We start from the raw sequence: 21,790 nt of genomic DNA, 5'->3' as shown, positions 1-21,790 counted from the left end.
AGAAATGGGGCCTAGAAATGGGGCACAGGATCTGGGTGGGCACTGCCACTGAGGCACAGACTAAGGAAGGGGTCTCTAAAGTGCAGGAGTGAGGCTAGGGGGCGCTTTTCCTGGTCTAAGGGCGGCCATGGCCACGGAGCCCATCAGCCCTCTAGAAACTGCCACTCACACAAAGGCATAACTGATTAAGATCATATTTATTGTGGGGCCAGAGATGGGGATCTTGGAGTTCGAGGGCAGAAACTGCACCTGGCGGGGACGTACCGGCGGGAAGCAGTCGGAGTGTCCGGGGAGGGGCAGCCCAGGGCCCAAGGGCGCCCAGGATCCAGGCGGTGCTCAGGGCGGCAAGAGGCGGCGCGCCGGAGGCGCGGGAGTCTCCAGGCGCTTCACGCGCAGCAGGGCCCCTAGCACGCTCTCGGGCGGCACCTCAGGACCCAGATCCTGGTCGGCAGCGCGGCGGAGGCGGCGTGGGGCAGCAACAGCCTCGGGGTCCGCGCTTCCGGCCAGGATCCGCCCCAACAAGTACCTGCAGGGGAGCAGAGTGAATGCAGTGAGGATGTTTCAGCGTGTCAATGCCCGGGCCCTAGGACCCAGACGGCCCTGCAACCCCATACTACTGACTGGGGACACGCCAGCTCCAGCCTCCGCCCCACCCCGGCGTCCCCAGTCCACTGCCTTTCAGAGAAAATGTCCCCACCTTCCATCCCAGAAACTATACCTTCCCCACCTTCCCCTCTTCCCTACAGAAACTGCGCATCGGAGTCGTTCATCCCCAGGCCCGAGAGTGCACGTCCCTCAGTTCCCCCATCCAGGCATCTCTGCCCCAGCACCCTGGGACCAGGGCCTTACTCCTTCCTAGAGTCCCAACGACCCAGACCCAGGTGTTTGCACCACCACTCCGGGATGCAAGCGCCTGCCCCCCGCCCACCCCGTGCCGGCTACCTCAGCAGCTCGGGGTCCACATCCGGTGTGTCGTCGCTGGCATCCTCGGTCTCCGGACCCGCAGGGCCGTCGTCGTAGATTGGGGGCCGCGGTCGGAGCCCAGAGGCGGGGACCAGCTGGGCCGCGAGGGCCGCAGGGTCGAGGCGGGCTCGGAGTAGGGCGCGGGCCAGCTGCGCGGCGGGCGCATCCGGATCGTCCTCCAAGCCTAGGGCCGGGTCGGTGGTGCGGGGAGCGCTCCAGGCACGCAGCAGCTGCGCCAGGACGCGAGCCTGCTGATCCTCGGCCTCCTGCGCCTCCGCCCGCGCCCGCTCCTGCCGTTCAGCCTCCAGCAGGTGCGCCAGCGCCCGCGCCAGCTCCTGCACGGCCCCCGCCGTCTCGCCCTGGGTCGCTGCCCGCCGAAAGCGGCGGGAAGCTCCAGCTTCGCCCATGGGCAATGAGGCTGCGCCCAGGCCGCGCGGGTCCTGCAGGAAGACGCAATGGGGAAAAGATATCGTCAGCGCCCGTCATGTCAAGGACACCCAAGCCGAGGGTCTCCATGGGCCTCAAACATCCCCAGATGCCACCAAAGGCACCGTGGCCCCTCAGATATACCCAGACACCCCTAAGGCAACTGAGGTCTCTCAACATTCAACACCAAGACCACAAAAGACTTTATGGTTCCTCTCTCTCCTCCCTCTTGCCATTGAGACTAATTTTTTTGTTAGGCAGAAGGTAGATGACAGCTATAGATTTTTCTATATTAATGTCGCGGACAATAGGAACCTGCATTTGGATTTTATAGGTTCCTATTGTCCACTTGTTTTACCCAAAATGTAGCAGACTGGGCATCTTGCTTTTTGGAACCTATATTTACATCAGTTCTTTAAAACATCCTTTCTCTTTCTCTCTCTCGCTCTCTCTCGCTCTCTCTCGCTCTCCCTCCCTCCCTTTCTTTCATCTTTCTTCTGCATTTGAATCTCTTTTGTGTAGCTGTACAATAGTTTATTTAACCAGTCTTCGATTGAGAACATTTAAGGTGTTTCCAATTTTTGCTATTCTTATACATAATGTTGGAATAAAAAACGTTCATCTATTATTTGGCACGTGTACAAGTCTATCTGTAGAATAAATTACACAATGAGTAATTTACAGTTCAGACAGTTTTGAAACAATTTCGATAAGTTTGAAGAAATGAGAGACCATAAAAGTGACCATGAATGGTCTATGGCCATGCTACCCTGAACAAGCCAGATCCAGTCTGATCTCAGAAGCTAAGCAGAGTTGGGCCTGGTTAGTACTTGGATGGAAGACCAGGTGCTGTAGGCGTAAAAAATTAAAAATAAGAGATTGTAAGCTGACAAGGTCCTTGCCATCTGTGAGGTCAACCAAGGGTTGCCTCGCCTAAAACAAAACAAAACAAAACAAAAAAAAATAGTGACCATGAATGACAATTTGAAAAAGAAACGTCTAGAGCATCTAGATATACATTTTTAATCAAATTAAAAATTAAACGGTTCTCTTACATCGACCACCTAAGAGTTCTGCTATAAAAAGAAACAACCTCTCCTCTTTCTCTCAGCCATTCATTCAGCAGCCACAAAGCAGCAACCATGCATGGGTACATCTCCATCCACCTTGGCCAGGTTGGTATCCAGACCAGCAATGCCTGCTGGGAATGCTACTGCCTGGAATATGGCGTCCAGCCGATGGCCACGTACCAAGTGACATCCACCCTGAGCAGCTCATCACAGGCAAGGAAGATGCTGCCAATAACTATGTTTGCGGGCACTGCATCATTGGCAAGGAGATCATTGCCCTTGTCTTGGACCAAATTTAGAAACTGGCTGACCAGTGCACAGGTCTTTAGGGGTTTTTTGGTTTTCCATGGCTTTGGTGGGGGAACCGGTTCTGAGTTCACTGACCCCAGACTGATGATGAAGCATCTGTCTCTGTGTCAATTATGGCAAGTTCAAGCTGGAGTTCTCTATTTACTCAGCCCCCCACGTTTCTACAACTGTTTCCACAGTTGGGCCCTCCATCCTCCATCCTCATCACCCACACCACTCTGGAGCACTCTGATTATGTCTTCATGGTTGACAATGAGGCCATCTACAACATCTGTCATAAAAACCTTGATATTGAGTGCCCAATCTATACTGACCTGAAGAGGTTGAAAGGTCAATTTGTATTGTCATCACTGCTTCCCTCAGATGTGGTGGAGCCCTGAATTTTGATCTGACAGAATTCCAGACCAATCTGATGCCCTATCCCCACATCCAATTACCTCTGGCCACATATGCCCCTGTCATCTCTGCTGAGAAAGCCTACCATGAACAGCTTTCTGTAGCAGAGCTCACCAATGCGTGCTTTGAACCAATCAACCAGATAGTGAAATGTGGCCCTGGCCATAGTAAATACAGGGCTTGCTGCCTGTTGTACCTTGGCGACGTGGTTCCCAAAGATGTCAATGCTGCCATTGCCACCATGAAGACTAAGCACAGCATCCAGTTTGTGGACTGGTGCCCCACTGGCTTCAAAGCTGGCATTAATTACCAGCCTCCCACTGTGGTACCTGGTGGAGACCCAGCCAAAGTACAATGAGCTGTGTGCGTGCTGAGCAACACCACAGCTATTGCTGAGGCCTGGGCTCATCTGGACCACAAATTTGACCTGATGAATGCCAAGTATGCCTTTGTTCTCTGGTATGTGGGTGAGGGCATAGAGGAAAGAGAAGTTTTCTGAGTCCATGAGGACATGGCTGCCCTTGAGAGGATTATAAAAAGGTTGGTGTGGATTCTGTTGAAGGAGAGGAATACTAAGGTTAAAATATCACAAAGGTGCTGCTTTTACAGGGAAGCTTATTTTGTTTTAAACATTGAAAAGTTGCTCAGTTAATTCAATCAGTTAATTTGTATGTAGCAGTGTATACCTTCATATACAAGTATTGGCCTATGCTTTAAAATACGACACTTTGTTATAGACTCAACCTGTCCATTTCTCTGATAGGTTTGAATAAAGTATTCCCTGTCATAAAAACAAATTAAATGGTCAAGTTAAACAGAAGATTAGATATAGAACAGGAAATAACGGGATTGAACAAAGCTTAGAAATAGATTCATACATATTGACATTTGCTACATGACAGAGGTGGCACTGCAGAGCAGTAGGGACAGGATGGATTTTTTTTCAGTACATCATGCAGGAACAACAAGTGATCCAAATTTAATAAAATGGAAAAGAAAAGACAAATAAATTTGACTACATTAAAATTAAGAATTTCTTTTTATCCAAAGACATCATAAAAAGAATGAAAAGTAAACCAGAGTGGGAGAAGATGTCACAACACAAATAGTCAATTAAGGATTAGTCTTTAATATTCAAAGAATGTCTAAAAAGCAATGGAAAGAGGCAAAGTTCATGATTAAGTGTTTCACAAAAAGGAAACAAAACTAGTTACTAAACATGAAAAATAGCGAACCTCATTAGTAATCAGGGAAATGCAAATTAAAATGTGAATGAGATTCTATGCAAAATACTCCAAAAGATAGCCAAAATCAAAGTCTAATAATGTCCAATGTTCAAAAGGATGTGGAAAAAATGGAAATTCTCATACATTGCTGGTAGGAAGTCAATTGCCAAAATAACTTTTGGAGAACAATTTGGCAGTGTCTAAAAAGATGCATATCTCCTATGACCCACTCCTGGGGTGTTACACCCAAGGGTAGCTTTTTTACATATACTACTGGATGCAAGTTCATGAAAAAATTACAGCAGCACTGTTTGTAATAGTACAAAAGTGGAGGGAAGAAAAAAACAGACAGAAAAGCCCAGAAATAACCCAAATGTCTACTGACATATTGAGAATGCATCCATAAACCATAATATACCCATATACTCATGATATACTCATAGAATAAAATATTATGCAGCAATAAAAAATTAATTAGAACCACACACTTCAATGTGGAGGAATCTCACAACCAATGTAGAGAGATAAAAAAGGAGGTTGCAGAATTCCTCTACAGACTGCCGGAAACTAACAGACACCTTATGACTTCCTAGTGACCCCTAGTGACGACCAGAGGCCAGACACTCAGTATGATTCCATTTCTATGAGGAAAAACTAAACAAAATATTGTATAGGTCATAAGCTATAAACAAAAGTAAGAGATCAGTGGACAGAAAATATGGAATAGTGTCTACGGCCATACCGCCCTGAACAAGCCCAATCCCGTCTGATCTCGGAAGCTAAGCAGGGTTGGGCCTGGTTAGTACTTGGATGGGAGACCACCTAGGAAGACCAGGTGCTGTAGGCGTAAAAAATAAAAATAAAAAACAAGGGATTGTAAGCTGACAAGGTCCTTGCAATCTGTGAGGTCAATCAAGGGTTGCCTCATCTAAAAAAAATAAGATTAAAAAAAAGAAAAAGAAAAGACAGGATAGTGATCATGGAGGAGAGTGGCCGTGAGGAGGGGCACCTAGTGGCTTCTAACTATTGGTCCTGCTCTATTTCTTAAACTGAGCGATAGGTATCACTATTCCTTACATTGTATATCTATGTTAAATGTATTATGTCATATATATAAAATGTTTAATAAATTTTAAAATCTCCCAGCTCTGAAGAGTTAGAAGAGGATGTGCTCCAAGTGTCCTTGGCACCTACCGCCCCTCAGCCCCCAGGGAATCACACACTCACCAGCAAACACAGCCTCACACACACTAACATGGACTGACAGCCCTTGAAATGTCACATATGCGACCCAACACTGCCACATCCACATTCAAGGAACTGCACACATTCACACACACAATTGTTCATGCAGTTACAATCGCCAAGCTACCCAGACATGCACCACCCATAATGACACAATGCAGCACAGACATCATGGCTTCTCTCCCCAACATGACACAGATCCACAAAGAAACAGGGAGAAAAAGCATCATGAACACACATACGAGCATCCTAACTTCCAGTCCAACAGAACCAAATGGGATGTACATGCAGATGCAAAGCATCTACTCTTCAAACAAAACGAAATCACACACACACACACACACACACACACACACACATCCGTCACGCCATCACCATAGATTCATAAACATACGCACGATGTCACTGAGAAAAGACACACAGAAGCACCCCCAGCATCACACACACTGCACAACTGGACCCACGACAGTAACTCTGTATGAACGCTCGGATTCACTCACATCAAAGGACACATACAAGGACACCACACCCTCACCTCCCTGTCATCACATCACGCGCGCACACACACCGATGCGCGCACCCCCTTCCTTAATACGTGCTAGTCCCATGGACAGCGCCACCATCGCAGGGCGGGGAGGGATGGTCAGAGCGCCGCTGCTGGCGGAGCCCAGGACACCGCCACCCGCATACCCAGAGACCTAGCTTGGCCTGGGCCGCGGACTGGCAGCAGGACACCAAGCCACCCTGTCTGATGTCTCCGCACGTCCCGGGAGCTGGGACCGACGAGTTTGAGGTGGCATCTTCCATCCGCCCTCCCTGCCCTCCACCCCGTGCCCGACCCGGGTCGCACCTTTACCGGCCGTGCGCAGAGCGCAGGAGGCGGCCGAAGTATGCCCAACAGCAGCAGCACCAGAAGGCTGACGCCCCCGGCCCGCGGCCCGCCGAGCAGTGGCGACCCCGCCATACTGCCCAGCGAGCCGGGCTCCGGACAGGCGGACTGGACTGGCTGGCAAATGCGCAGCGCCCGGGCTAGCAGGCCAGGCTGTGGTGCTCTGCGGCTGCGCGTGCCAGGGGCCCCTGCCCTCCCCTGCCACCCACTCTTGCCACTCGACGCACGCGCAGCCTCAGAGCTCCTGCAGCCCCTCCATCCAGACGGTTGTCATGGATATGCCCAAGGGGCAAAGTGGAGAGTTGGAGACTGCTGGTGGTTGCCATGGTAGTTGGAAGGCAGTTGCCAGGGCAACAGACCTTGCTGTCACTATAGTAGACAGAGAGGAAAAACTGACTTAGTGGAGTAGATTGGGGGTCTAGTCCCCACCTCTCTCCCCTTGGGGAGGAGATATGTGACTTTGTTTATTGAATAAACAGTTACAGATCGCCTACTATGGACCAGGCCCTTTACAGAGCCATAGGTGCAATCCAGGTGATGTGACCACAGATAGGTCAGTTTACCATTCTAAAGCTCAGCACCCCTCACCTGCATGAAGGAGTTAACAGTAACTGCCCCTCAGAGTGACTTAGAAGATTTAATAAGAATCACGTTTGGTGGGAGCTCAATAAATGCTCTTTTCCATCCTGTCCTTGTCTCTTTGCTAGTATCTTCATCTCTCCATTGCTCTCCATATTTCTCTTTCTGTCCTTCTGTGCCCATACCTGTCTTTCTCTCCCATCTATCTCTCCCTGCCTCTGACTCTCTCCTTTTATCTCTACAAACCTCCTGTCTCTGTCTTTATTTTACTGTCTGTATCTACTTGTTTTCCTATAGATACATAGATAGGTTTTATCCACTTAAAATGACACATCAAAGGATACGAAACTTTGGTAAAATTTGTGTATCCATAGGGGGAAAAAATGTTGGGAAGGAAATGTTAATAGTTATGTATGGGTGGGGAGATAACTAATGATTTGTCACTTTCTCCTTTACACTTTTCTCTATTGTCTGAAAAAAGAATGTTGCAATGAGTATATATTACTATTATAATCACATAAAAATGAAGGTATTTTCAGTTTGGAATTAAAATGATGTATGGCAACATGACATAAATTAAAAGTGAAGGAAAGCAAGATGCTTTTATATTGCTGTGAGTATATCTAATCCATTGATCTTAACTGCCTTAATTTCCTCAGTATTACAAACAACTTTACAATGAAAATCCTTATGTGCATCTCCCTATGGACCTGAAGATTATATACCCGAAGATGGTGTAATGGACACACTCTTTAAATGGTTCCCATGATCCTTGCCTCCTGGTGTTCACATCCTTGTGTAATCCCCTACCCTTAAGTGTGTGCATGAACAAAGGTGACCAAATGTATGTGATTACATGCATGTAATTATGTTTAAAATGAGGTTGAGACACCTATCTTGTCACTCAAGAGAAGGGACTCCTGCCGTACTGGCTTAGATGAAGCAAGCAGATACTTTGGGGAACCTCATGCAGCAAGAAACAGAGGGTGGCCTCTAGAAGCTGAGGTTGGCCTCCAGGAGATAGCCAGCAAGAAATCGAACCCCTCAGTCCTACAACGCCTTCATTTCAGCTTTGTGAGACTCTAAGCAGAGAATCCAATTAAGCCACACGCAGAGTCCTGACCCACAGAAACTGTACACCTATGTTATTGTATGTTGTTTTAAGCTGAGCAGTATATTGTTACACTGCAACAGAAAAGTAGTATAAATGGGATAAATAAGACCACTATAGATAAAATTTTAAAACTTCATTAAAAGGTATAAAAGATGATCTGAATAAATTAAGACACATTTCATGCTCTTGGATGAGACAATTTCATATTATAAAGATTCCGATGATCTCCAAATTAATACATAATTTCAACATGATCTCACTTTAAACTCCAGCTGAATGTTTTAAGGAAAATCAGTAAAATTTATTTTTAAATGTATATAGTCTTCACAAAAACTTGTACATGAATGTAAAAAGCAGCATTTTTCATAATAGCCATAAAGTAGAAAAAACCCATGTGTCCATCAACTGATGAATGGATAGACAAAATGAAGCATATTATTCATCCATAAAAAGAAATGAAGTACTGATACATGCTGCAATGTGGATGAAACTTGAAAATATACTAAGTGAAAGAAGCCAGACACAAAAAACTAAATACTACATGATTCCATTTATGTGAAATGTACAGAATAGGCAAATCCATGGAGATAGAAAGCTGATTAGTAGTTAGGAGGGGCTGGAGGGAGAAGGGAATGGAATGAGGAACGACAGATAATGGGTACAGGGTTTCCTTTTGAGGTGATAAAAATGTTCTGGTATGGTGATGGTTGCACAACTTAGTGAACATACTAACAACCACTGAACTCTGCACTTTAAAAAGGTGAACTTTTTGGTATGTGAATTTTATCTCAATAAATAAATATCTATATAAAAGAATAAAGGTCTGTGAATAGCTGAATAGCTAAATCAATTCTTGAAAAGGGGGAGTAAAGAAGATGGACTTTGCCTACCAGATATTAGTATTTTTTTACAAAGCCAGAAAGGTAAATGGTGTTAGGAAAACTGGAGGAAAAGAAGCTGGAGCCCTACCTTAAACCATATACAAATGAGAACTCCAGATGGGTTAAATACTTTAACATTAAAGGAAAACATGTAAATTAACAGGAGAAAATATACTATGTGGCCTACAGATACAGAAGGACTTCTTGAACAAAACTTCAAAAGGATAAGCCACAAAGGATGTTAATGACAATATATACATCAAAATATACAATTTCTGTTCAATGAAAGACCCCATCCACAAAGTTAACAGACACGACAAGCTGGGAAATATTTGCTATGCCCGAATTGACAAGAGGTTAAACATCCAGAATATAAAGGGGACTTTGAGAAATCCACAAGAAAAAGACAGGAATCTTCCTCTCCCAAAATGGATGAAGGATAGGAACAGACAAGTCATACAAGAGGAAACCTGTGAGGTTATCAGACATATGAAGGCATGCTTATTTTACTAATGATTACAGAAGAGCAATTAAAAAAAAAACAGTGACATATTACTTTACACCTATCATATTGGCAAAAATCAGAAAACTGAATCACACGAAGTGTTGATGGACATGTGGGGATATAGGAACCCTCATATACTGTTGGTGAGCAGACATTCTGGACAGTTGTCTGGCAGTACTTAACCAAGTTAATCCGTACCCTAGAGTTGTCAAGTACAGTGGTAAAAAGATCTACCACCCACAGTGGAGGGGGTCTGGGAAAATTCTCTCTGAAAAAGAGTATCTATGCTGAGAACTAAAGGTCAAGGAGGAGTTACCCAGGGAGACGAGTATAAAGGAAAAAAGCATTTCCGGCAGAGAGACTGCTCAAGAAAAGGGTCTAAAGTGAGAAACAGTGTGGCATATTCAAGGAAATGAGTTTGAAGCACAGCAGTGACATGTTCTGATTTGCTGTATTTTGTTAATCCTTCTGGAAGAATGTAGCAAAATGCTCTAATGAGAAAATACATCTACCTTCATTTGTTCCCCACATCTCCCCAAATTAACCCCAAAAATACACTGAAAAAATCTTTGGTGGTGCTTTTCAAGAAAAGGAGCTACCATATGACCAGATATTCTGTGGCCTTCTCTAGAAGAGATTGCAGATGGAATCAAGCCATTTGGGAAAAGAAGCTAAGGGAACCACAGTCCAAATACAGGGGTGTGGGGGTGGGGTGGTGACTTTTGCAGAAGTGAAAACAAGTCCATTGACTCTCTGTGGTGGTCATTCATGCTGTTTGCCAGTACTGTATTTTCACTTCTTTCCTACTTCCAGGACCATGGAACATGATAAAATTGTACTTCCTCATGAGTTGTGAGTGGAAGCAGCACATATCACTTCAGGCTGGAGCATTTGCCAGTATGACATCCTCCAGAGTTTTCCGTCCCTTTAATTCCTTTGAATAGCATTTATTTACTGCTACTCTCAAATTCATATCTCTAGCCTGGGCCTATCCGGATATAAAATCCAACTGCCTCCTCAACATTTCCACTTGGATGTTTAATAGGCATCTCAGTTAACTTCCCCAAAATTGAACTATTGATTGACTGCTTCCTAGGCCTGCTCCTATACCACAGGCACGCAAAAGCTACTCTTCCTTAAAGTTCCCCCATCTCAGTAAATGGTCCATCATTAACCCAGCTTCTCAGGTCACAAACCATGAAGCATCTTTGACTCCTCTCTTCTCACCCTCACATCTAGTCTCTGAGGAAATCGTGTTGGCTCCACCTTCAAAATAGATCCAAAATCCAACTCTTTCTCATGCCCTCCACTGCCAGCACCATCATTAGTCATTTGAACCCTCACAATAGCCTCCTTCCTCATCTCCCCACTTCCTCCTTTGCTTCTTTACAGTCTCTTCTCCATATAGCAGCCAGAGGCATCCTATTCTAACTTAAGTAATGTCCTTTATCTGCTCAGAATTCCCACTGGCTCCCATGAGAATAAAAGCTAAAGTCTATGGTCCCAGATAAAGCCCATGGTCCATAAGGCCCTGTAAGATCTAGGCCCTGCCACCTCTCTGACCTCACTTCCTGCCACTGTCCCCCTCACTCACTCTGCTCCCACCATATTGGTCTCTTTCTTGTTCTTCATACATGCCGAGCATTTTCACAACTTCAGGGTCTTTATACTTCCTGTTAGCTTTGCATGTGGCTTGTTGCCTCATTTCATTCTTGTCTCTGTTCAGACATCACCCCTTCAGTGAGGCTTTCTCTGATCTCTCTACCTGACATCCTGTCTCCATAGTCTGCCATTGTATACTTCTCATTTGCCTTCATCATATTATCTCTATATTGCTTTATATATTGTCTCTGCAACTACAATGTATATTTCATGGGAACAAAGTCTTTGATTTCTTCACCATTGCATCCCCATGCCTGGAATGCAGTAGGTGCTCAATAAATATGTATAAAGTTTTGAAATGATTAAGAAAAACCAATGGCACAAAACAGAAGAACAAAGAATAATGGAATAGGAAAAATGAGAGGCAACGAAGATAATCGAAAGAATATGGAAACTTCTCAAATATTGATACTATACTCATAAAATAAGAGGAGGCCATGTTTAGAGACAGCGGGTATTGGGAAATTTCTGTATCTTCCTCTCAATTTTTCTGTGAACCTAAAACTACTCTAAATTAATAAAATCTTTAAAAAGAGGCTGCTGTGAAAAGAGCAATCAATGGACACAGGGCTGAATACATAGAATGGATATAATCGAAGACAGAATTAGTAATCTGGAAGATAATTTTGAAGAAGCATCTCAAATTTGAATATCCCAAAAGACCAAGAGATAGACATTGAAAGAGGAAAATTAAGAGCCATGAAAGACCGATGTTGAAAATTTAGCATGCATCCTTCCTTACTTATGCATTTACACGTGCTATACTTATATAGAATCAGCTGCTCCTTTGAGCACCTTATGTAAATGGAAGCTCCGTCCTCCAGACATTACTTTCTAACTTTATACTCTGATCGTTCCCTTTATTGTTTTTATTGCAACCTGTATTTATGTATTTATTACTTGTCTGCCTCTTTCCCCCATTAGAATGGAAGTTCTATAAGTAAGAGCAGGGACACCACCTATAATGTTCATGGCTATATCCCCCTATCACTGTGCCCAACATAAAATATTCATGTAATATTTGATTAATTAATCGATTGATCCTGAGGAAATTTAGAACTCCAAGGGTAGAGAAGAAGCTTCTAAAGACATAAAATAAATCACCTCAAAAATAAAGCAGCATCAGAGTTTTCTCAGTCAACATAGGTACTAGAACACATGGTGCAATAGCGTAAAAGCTATGAGGGGAAGTTTTTAAGCTTCATAAAACTCTGTATTTAGCCAACCTAGTCTTCAAATTTGAAGGCAAAATAAAGATCCTTCCCAACCTTGGTGGAAAACATTAATCTACACATCCAACAGATCAACAAACATCAAGTAGAATAAACTAAAGGAGATTCATATATAAACACGTCATAATCAAACTGTCAAAATCTAAAGACAAAGAGAAAATCTTGAAAGCAACATGAGAAAAATGATGCATTATGTACAAGGGTACCATCACAAGATTAACAGCTGACTTCTTAACAGAAAACAGAGGCTGGGATGCAAAGAGATGACATATTCAAAGTGCTTAAAGAAAATGTCAACCATGAATTCCAAATGCAGCAAAAATATTCTTTAAAAATTAAGGAGAAATTTTATGTTATGTATATTTTACCACAAGTAAAAAAATTTTATATTTTTTAATGAGGGAGAAGTGAAGACAATCCCAGGTAAACAAAAACATCACTAACAGACTTGACCCACAAGAAATACTAAAGTGTGTCCTTCAAGCTAAAATGAAGGACACTAGGTGGTAACTCAAACCCACATAAAGAAATAAAGAACATTAGTAAAGGTAACTGTGTAGGTAATATAAAATACAGTATAAATACATATTTTGTAACTTCTCTGTTATCTGATTTAAAAGACAACTGCATAAAGAAATAATTACCTTATTGATGGACTAATAAGGTATAAAGATATAATTTGCCTGGTAATAACAAGATAAAAGAGGAGAGAAAGAACAAAGCTGTACTGGAGAAGAGTTTCTGTAAACTACTGAAATTAATAATTAATTAATTAATTAATTAACTAACTTAAAAAATTCTCACAGAGATGGCCAGGAAGAGATGGCTTCACTGATGAATTCTACCAAGAATTTCAAGAATAATTAACAGTAATCCTTCATAAACTCTTCCAAAAAGTTAAAGAGAACATTTCCAACTCATTTTATGAGGACCAAAGCAAAACCAAAGTAATCACTAGATAACTACAGACCAGTATCTCTTAAAAACATAAACTCAAAAATTCTCTACAAAATCCTAGCAAACCAAACCCAGCAACATATAAAAAGGATTATACACTATGACCAAGTGGGATTTACCCCAGGAATGTAAGGTTGGCATAACATTTGAAATCTATTTGTAATGGACCATATCAATAGAATATAGGACAAGAACCACATAATCATCTCAATAGATGCAGAAAAAGCATTTGACAAAATTCAACACTCGTATGTTTATATCATATGTTTTAATCATGAATCAACATATCATCAACAAACTAGGAATAAAAGAAAACTTCTTCAACCTGAAAAAGGACAAAAACCCCACAGCTAATATCATACTTAGTGGTGAATGACTGAAAGCTTTCCCCTCAAGGATCATAAGACAAGGTTGTCTCCTCTCATCACTTCTATTCAACATTGTATGGAAGATTCTAGCCAGAGCAATCAGACAAGAATAAAAGGCATCTGTATGGGAAAGGCAGAAATGGAATTATTTCTATATGTAAATGACATGATGTTGTACATGGATAATCCTAAGGATTTCACAACAAAACCATTACAGTTGATAAATGAGACCAGTAAAGTTTCGAGATACTAGATCAGTATTACAAACTCAATTATATTTCTATACACTAGCAATGGACAATTGAAAAATGAAATTAAGAAAACAATTCCATTTGTAATAGCATCAAAAATAACAAAAAAAAATTACAAATAATTTTAATAAAATAAGTACAAGACCTATACACTGAAAACTACAAAACCACCTAACATAAACTCAAATCCAATAATAACTTATTTCTAACACCCCTTTTTTAGATACTCCATGGTTCCCCACAATGTGTAATCTCTCTCATTGTAGCAAGCCAATAAACCCAATCAGGTTTGACTACAACTGTGTTCCCCACAGTCTTTGACTGACAGACATTAACACAGATGGAAATTTCGTTGAGATTCAGCTGAGGCTCTCACTACCCTGGACTGTGACCTTCAACTCAGTAATAGTGCACATATCTGAAACCCCTTGTGTCTCCAGCTAATCGAGTCTCCTTGCTGTCCGTCCCTGGGACTAAGTTCACAATGAACTGAATAGAGACATTGCACTAAGGCCCTTCTGCATTGGATTTACTTGTTTTGTTTGTTTTCCTGGGAATAAGGATCCTTGGGACTTTGGCCATCTGATCAGATATGTATTGTAACTTGGTAAAATTGTTTTCTAGCTTTCTACCACCTGCTCCTATGGTCTGTTCATTTGCATAGTATGAGTCTCATATTTAGTTTCAAAGTTGAGTGATATTTTGCAACAAAAGGAAAAGTCTATAGGGAGAGATTGAGCATAGCCTTGACACATCTATTCTGAGCTGACCCTGGGGATTAATGAATTCATAAGTTCTCCTCAGACCCGCCTCTTTTGGACAAACATGACTTGGATCACCATTAAAAATCTTATATGAAATCAGGGTCTCAAAGAGATATTTGTACACCCATGTTCATAGCAGCGTTGTTCACAATAGCTAAAACACGGAAGCAATCCAAGTGTCCATCAGTGGATTAATAGATAAGCAAAATGTGGTATATACATACAATGAAATATTCAGCTTTAAAAGGAAGGAAATTCTGACACATGCTACATCATGGATGAACCTTGAGGATATTATTCAAAGTGAAATAAGCCAGTTACAAAAAGACATACAGTTGGCCCTTGAACAAACATGGGCTTGAACTGCACAGGTCCATTTACATGCAGATGTTTTTCAATAAATATGTACAGTACTATAAATGTATTTTTCTTCCTTATGATTTTCTTAATAACATTTTCTTTTCTCCAGACTACTTTATTATAAAAATACAGTATATAATACATATAAAATATAAAATATGTGTTAATCGACTGTTTATGTTATCAGTAAGGCTTCAGGTCAACAGTAGGCTATTAGTAGTTAAGTTTTTGGGGAGTTGAAAGTTTTATGAAGATTTTTGACTGTGTGGGTGATCAGCTCCTCTAACTCTCATGTTATTTAAGGTCAGCTGTATTGTATGAGTTCAGTATTAGGTACTTAGCGTGGTCAAATTCATAGAGATAGAAAGTAGAATTGTGGGTGCCAGGGGCTAGAGGGAGGAAAGAATGGGAAGTTATTGTTTAATGAGTACAGAGTTTCAGTTTCACAAGATGAAAAGAGTTATGGATGGTCGCGATAACTGAACAACATATGAATGTATTTAATATCACTGAACTGTACACTTACAAATGGTTAAGATGGTAAGTTTTATGTTATGTGCATTTTACCACAATAAAAATAAATGGGAAAACACAACGTTATGTGAATTTCTTACTCAGTCTTGTCTTTGTGTCCCTGAGAATTCCTTTGTTTCATTGCATCTGCCCAGAATCAGAAGAGTTTTTATTTCTGGTCCATGATCAGTGACAATTGGCCTTTGGCCAAAATCTAGAGCCACAAAGTTATACAAGCACCACCCTTAGGGAACACTGCGATTTTCGTGGGATCCTCTCAGTCTAAAATTGTGCCTCTTCTAGGCCAAGTAACTGCTTCCTTCATGTTTTCTCACTGTAATGTCTATATATATATATATATATATATATATATATTTATCTCTCTAACTGGTATAATTTAATCAGGGAAATTTTGGAACTGAAGTAACCACTTTGGGAAATTTTTGCTATGAACAAGATGGTTCATTTGAGAGATGCCTTAGAACAGAAAGGGCAGAAATCCGCATAAAGATGTTAGGTAGAACAAGGTTCTCAAGGTCTAGGCAGCTCTTACTAAATGGTAAAATACAGCACAACATTTTGCAGACTCAGCTATAACAAGATGAACTTTACCTGAACCCAACTAGATAAGTGTAGACGACTACAAAGAAGAAATCAGCATGTAATAACCAAAAAGCATATATAAGCAATGGAGCTAAACCTCCCTTTGGGGAAACAGAGCTTTGGATATGAATCCCCTGTCTCTTTTACTTGCTGCAAGTAAATAAAACTACCTAACAACCACATCTAATTCTTGAATAGAACAACCCAAGCAGCAAACAGCTGGAGTTCAGTAACAAGTCGATGGTTTGTTTTATCTATCTAAAAGAAAGAGATCAGTTTATTTAACAAAAGAGACATCCTCCTCTTCATTTCTGTATTTGGATATTAATAAGTGCTGACTTTTTAACAGTATGCCTTGATAAAATTGTCAAGGGCCTGAATTATTGTTTAAATCGGCTATAATAACTCTCTTTGGCGTATGTTTACATCAAATTGTGTTTTCCTGAAGCCACAGTTCTTCCTCTTTCTTTTCAGAGGAAACATAACTAGACTTTTACAGTGATAACTTCATATTCATCTGAAGCCACTATAGGAACCCTTATCAAAACAGACAACAAATGAAGGAATTTCTGTATAGCTTGTCATTACTTGAGCTAGCCATGAGAAGCAAGGACGTTAGCAAAAACATTTCATGATATCAGCCACAATTGCAGAGATAAATTGGCCTTGATACTGAATCAGCCCTGATGGGATAATTTTAAGGGTCTTGCTGTGATGATCCTCTCACATGTCATACCCCCAATAACACAGTCATGGCAAAGACAAGGCAAGACATGGGTAGGAACCAAAGATTCGAGGCATTTTTGAATACCTCCAAATGGGCTATGAGCACGTCTGGTTGTGGTTTCTTTTCCAGGTGTGTTGAGCTTCTCCTGAAATGGTAGAGGAAATTGCTTGCTTTTTTATTCTTGACTGGGGGTATCTCAACTTACCTCTCCATTAACAGAGACACGCATTGCATTTATTTAAATAACTGTTATTTAAAAACTCTGTAAAGTTTTAGCCCTCAGAAACTCTACAGCCATTATCATCCATATTCTTCAGAAAAAGTAGATAGACCAAATGGAATTCTAAAAGTAAAATCAACAAACTTCTGAGAAACCCTCAAACTTCCAGGGCCTAAAGTGTTGCCATTAGCCTTGATAGCAATCAGATCTAACCCCTCTGGGGACCACCTGTAGTTACTTCTGAGTTAATAACAGATTACCCCCACATGTTTTGTAATTTCACTTCAAAACCTAGAGTCTATACCCTGTTACAGGCCAATCTTATTTAATACTAGTGGATATCCAGATGATGCCTCCAGATGCTCTGCATTTCCAAAGTATCCACCTAAACAAAGCCTGCGTGATCAAAGAGAAAACCTCTCTGGAGCCTCAATAGAAAAGACCTTATTAATAGGCTTCAAACTGAGGGTTCTTAGGAATTCTCCAGAAGCTAATGACTGCAGAGATGGACAACTTCTGCCCAAACCACCAAACAAGATTAATTTTCTGATATGGTCAATATTTTAATAACTGTTTAGTGTACTAGAAATGGGTACTAGACTCATGCGAGCGATCACTTCATAAGGTATATAAATGTCTAATCAGTATGTTGTACACCTAATATAATATTGTATGTCAACAGTAACTGAAAAATATATTTTAAAAATTAATTTTCTGATTCTTCAGCACCTTTTTTTCTTTGTGTTCCACTATTAATTTTAACTATATTTATAGCTTGACACTCTCTAGTAACCAACTAAAATACCTCTCAGTATGATCTCCCTTATTCTCACCCTGTTACTTTCGATATCCTATGGTCTCCCTCTGTCATTTAAGAGAAAAACAAAACTTTCTCTTGAGTGTTTGCTCAGACTATGACTACTTCTCTGAATTTGATTGCTAAATCAATCTCTCTCTCTCTCTCTCTCTCTCTCTCTCTCTCTCTCTCTCTCTCTCTCTCTCACACACACACACACACACACACACACACACACACACACCCCCTACTGACCTGACCAAAAGAAAATTTATAGCTGCTCTTTCAAATACCTTAGAAGGTAGCTTTATTTCTATAGGTCTCTTCTGGTACTTACGTTTCCCTCAAGAAATTAATCCCAAACCTTTATCTTGTACAAATTGGACATTGGCCTCACAGACTTTCTGCTGAGGTCATTACCACTAAATCAGTGTGGCCTAGCCCATCAGGAATGGGGGCTAACATTGGGGCAGTTTGTTCTCTTCAGAAAAACTCCAGCCTGTTTTGCTACTACTGTTTAACTTCATTCAAGAAATATATCCCTCTTGAGGGATATGAATTGTCCTTTTTATGCTATGATAAATTATACATGTACTCCCAATACAGTCTGTGCTCCAGGAGGATATATGAGGCTTAATCTGCCTGCTGCACACTAATTTACCCTGTGTATTCAGGATAATTGTTCCAGACATTCAGATATTTAAAACTACGTCCCTCTTGTGTTCCCTGAGGATTTCCAGAAAGCTCCACAAATGAGACAAGCACAAGATTCTCAGAAGACTCCCAGTAGGGACAACTGACTCTTTCTTCATATGAGCTGCAGTTCCCACAGTGGGGATAATATAATTGGAAAGGTGGCCCCAAACTTGTCTCTGACTTTAGCAGATGTCACAAATGACACAACTTCTACTCCAGAAGTTCAACAAACCACTTTACATTTAAATTCATTACCAGATTTGTCATGAACAAGCTCATAACCCTTGATTTCCTTTGGCTGGTCAAGGGGGCAGTTTATGTTTTAGTGAACACTTCTTCTACATTTATATAAATACTATAGGTCAAGTAGAATGATTTCTGATGAGGCTAAAAGGAAAAGGTACCTGGCTCTCCCCAAGAGACTAGTTGGGCTTTGGGACATGTTTCCATGGCCTGGGTTTAGTCATCTAGGTCCTTGTCTCCGGGGTCTATTCTATTACAAGGACCAGTCATCACTGTTTCTGGTAACTGCCTGTGGTACATTTAAATGCCACTGTACAACCTTTGTCACATCAGAGGAGTCAACAACTCATCCTGCAACAGAAGGAGCAGGAGAGACTAGCCCCAGTCCTACTGCAGACAACTTTCTCTGAACCACCTCCAGATTGGCAAAACCTCAGCAATGGCAGAGATCAGAATATACAGATTTGTGTACTATGGTCTGACTTCATCCAACTATAATAAAGAGCCTGACTCCATTTTTTAAGTTTACCTGGTGACAACTTTTAAGCTTCAACCCATCCCCTTTACCCTCTCCTTCACATCTGGGCAAGCTATAAGAAAATCTGGGTCGCCCCCTCCTTTGGCACTGGCAGGAAGTTCAAACCACCCAAGCTTTGGTTGTGTGTGGGATTCCCTCACTCCAGCCCCATCCCTTAACCACAATAAAATCCCAAACCAGGTTTTTTTTCCCCCTGATATCTCCAGAAAGCCTCATTATGTGACTAATAAACCTTTTCATGCCTTCTTGGTACCTGTGTGGCATCATCAGGCTGAACATCCAAACTAAGTTTTGTGTGTAGGGGGTCCATCTTATCTCTGTAGGGTGATCACAACACTAACTTTGGACAAACGGGATACTAAAAAAGAGAAATGCAGTCCTTGATATCCAGGAGCTGGCCTGATGCTATCATCTAGGCTTTGGTGTTATGAGAGGCTGGCTTGGCACTAACAGCTAAGGCTTGGCATTCTCCTATTGGACATGAACAATTCCACAACATATCAATATCACACAAGGCCACTCTGTGACCGCAAGAGATCTAAACAAAAACCATATCACTTTGTAATCAAGTCTGGGCACAGACAAACACATGAACATCGTCCAAACCACAAAATGACCAAACATCTCTCTGTCCTGTCTAATATGTGTCTTCTGCTTCCATATTAGTTATTGCTTCATTCCTCTTGCCTTCTAGATATGAATTACTGAAATACTTCATCATAGAATTACCCCGACTTTCTGAGAGCAGCCAAATCCAGAGTGAAGTCCTGTTTCTTTAACCCTCCCCTGAGATCATCTAACATAAACCTACATCTTCTCATATCTTTTCTAAACTCGCTCTTACTGAGATGCCCCAAGGTTCTCCATGATGTGCTTTTCTCCCTCATTGTAATGTAAACCCAACTTTGTTCAACTAATGGTGTGTTCCTGGTGGCCATTGGCTGAAGCTCTTGACATTATTTACTTAGGAAATTCAAGAGATCATATGAAAAATTTTTAGATCTAATAAGAGAAGTAAGCAAGGTGACCAGAAATAAGATCGAACAAGAAATTGAAGTCTTCCTTTATAGACATTAAAAATTAGAAAATTTAATAGAAAAAAATACAGTTCATCACAGTAACAAAATTCATCAACTTCCTGTGACTACACTGAGCAAGAAAAGTACAAGCTGTATACATTTTTACAGAAGAAAAAAAGGTGACCTGAATAAACGAGGAGACAGATAATGTTCCAGGCATGAAAAATCAACATTGGATAAATGTGTCCCCAAATTAATATATAAATTCAATTTAATGCCAGCAGGATTCTTTTTATTCTCCTAAATTATTAAATATTTCAAATGCATAATAGTCTGTACAAGAGAATAATATAATGAACACCTGGGAACTCTTCTTCCGACGTAACTCAACATTTTGTCATTTGCCTCAAGTCTTTTCTTCCTTAAAAAACAAAAGTATTTCAGCTCCAGCTGAAACTCTACCCGATTCTATACCTCTCCCTCTCTCTGAGGTAACTGCAATTCTGAATTTATTGTCAATCATTTCCTTGCATGTTTTTATTATTTTATTATGTAATTAGGAATCCATAAACTGCATATGTTACTTGAATGTTTTTAAAAACTTGTTTAAAACAAATATCTTACTCTACATGGCAGTCTTAGACTTTTTCTCTGTCTCAACATTCTAGGTTTGAGAATTATCCATGTTGATACACGTGGCTCTAGTTCATATTTAAACCTTTAGTGAGGCATGATGTACATACAGAAAAGTGCATGTCAGAAAGGTACAATCTGATAAATGCTCGCAAACTGAATACACATGTAACTGGCAACCAGATTAAGAAATATGACTAACACTTCACCTCATGTGTCTCCGCTGTGCCCGCTTCCTATCACTGACCCCAGCACCCTCACCAGGGCAACCACCACCCTGATTTGTAACAGCATGGTTTAATTTAGCCTGATTTTTAAACTTTGTATAAAGACAATCATATGGTATGCATTCTTTTATGTCTAGCAGCTTCTTTTGTACAACACTGGGCAATTCATCCATGCTACGCACATGGAATTACAATTGTTCATTTTCATGGTGTTTTTTTTTTTCTTTTATTATTTATCATTATTTATGCCTACAGCAGCTAGTCTTCCTAGGTGGTCTCCCAACCAAGTACTAACCAGGCCCAACCCTGCTAAGCTTCCGAGATCAGACGGGATCGGGCTTGTTCAGGGTGGCATGGCTGTAGACCATGGACTGTGGC

General features: G+C 41.2%; 1 protein-coding gene, 1 non-coding gene and 2 pseudogenes across 2 annotated transcripts; 2 read left to right on the top strand and 2 right to left on the bottom strand.

The window, feature by feature from the left end:
- Nucleotides 1–178: 178 nt before the first annotated feature.
- PCSK1N (proprotein convertase subtilisin/kexin type 1 inhibitor) lies at nucleotides 179–6,684 on the bottom strand. The gene is made up of 3 exons (XM_039843745.1): nucleotides 6,486–6,684; nucleotides 943–1,403; nucleotides 179–526 (listed from the first exon to the last, which is right to left on the bottom strand). Exons 1-3 carry the CDS (start codon nucleotides 6,597–6,599, stop codon nucleotides 337–339), a joined length of 765 nt encoding a protein of 254 aa, XP_039699679.1. The 5' UTR covers nucleotides 6,600–6,684; the 3' UTR covers nucleotides 179–336.
- LOC120587088 (tubulin alpha chain-like) lies at nucleotides 2,532–3,865 on the top strand (annotated as a pseudogene).
- LOC120587109 (5S ribosomal RNA) lies at nucleotides 5,119–5,237 on the top strand. Its single transcript, XR_005648875.1, has one exon. It is a non-coding gene; the product is annotated as a 5S ribosomal RNA (ribosomal RNA).
- A 14,974-nt stretch (nucleotides 6,685–21,658) lies between the features above and the next one.
- On the bottom strand, nucleotides 21,659–21,777 carry LOC120587115 (uncharacterized; annotated as a pseudogene).
- Nucleotides 21,778–21,790: the final 13 nt, after the last annotated feature.

Source organism: Pteropus medius, unplaced genomic scaffold (assembly GCF_902729225.1).
Source record: "Pteropus medius unplaced genomic scaffold, Ma_sr-lr_union100, whole genome shotgun sequence".
NCBI classification, from domain to species: Eukaryota; Metazoa; Chordata; class Mammalia; order Chiroptera; family Pteropodidae; genus Pteropus; species Pteropus medius.
Note: the sequence above shows the minus strand (reverse complement) of the source record. Positions and strands in the feature narration are given on the sequence as shown.

Bases quoted from the DNA above. Each gene is read 5' to 3' on its own strand.
- PCSK1N (XM_039843745.1), bottom strand. From the start codon at position 6,599: ATGGCGGGGTCGCCACTGCTCGGCGGGCCGCGGGCCGGGGGCGTCAGC. The intron at 1,404-6,485 runs GTGCGACCCGGG...GTCTTCCTGCAG, and splicing joins TCTGCGCACGGCCGGTAAAG to GACCCGCGCGGCCTGGGCGC. The intron at 527-942 runs GTAGCCGGCACG...GCTCCCCTGCAG, and splicing joins GTGGACCCCGAGCTGCTGAG to GTACTTGTTGGGGCGGATCC.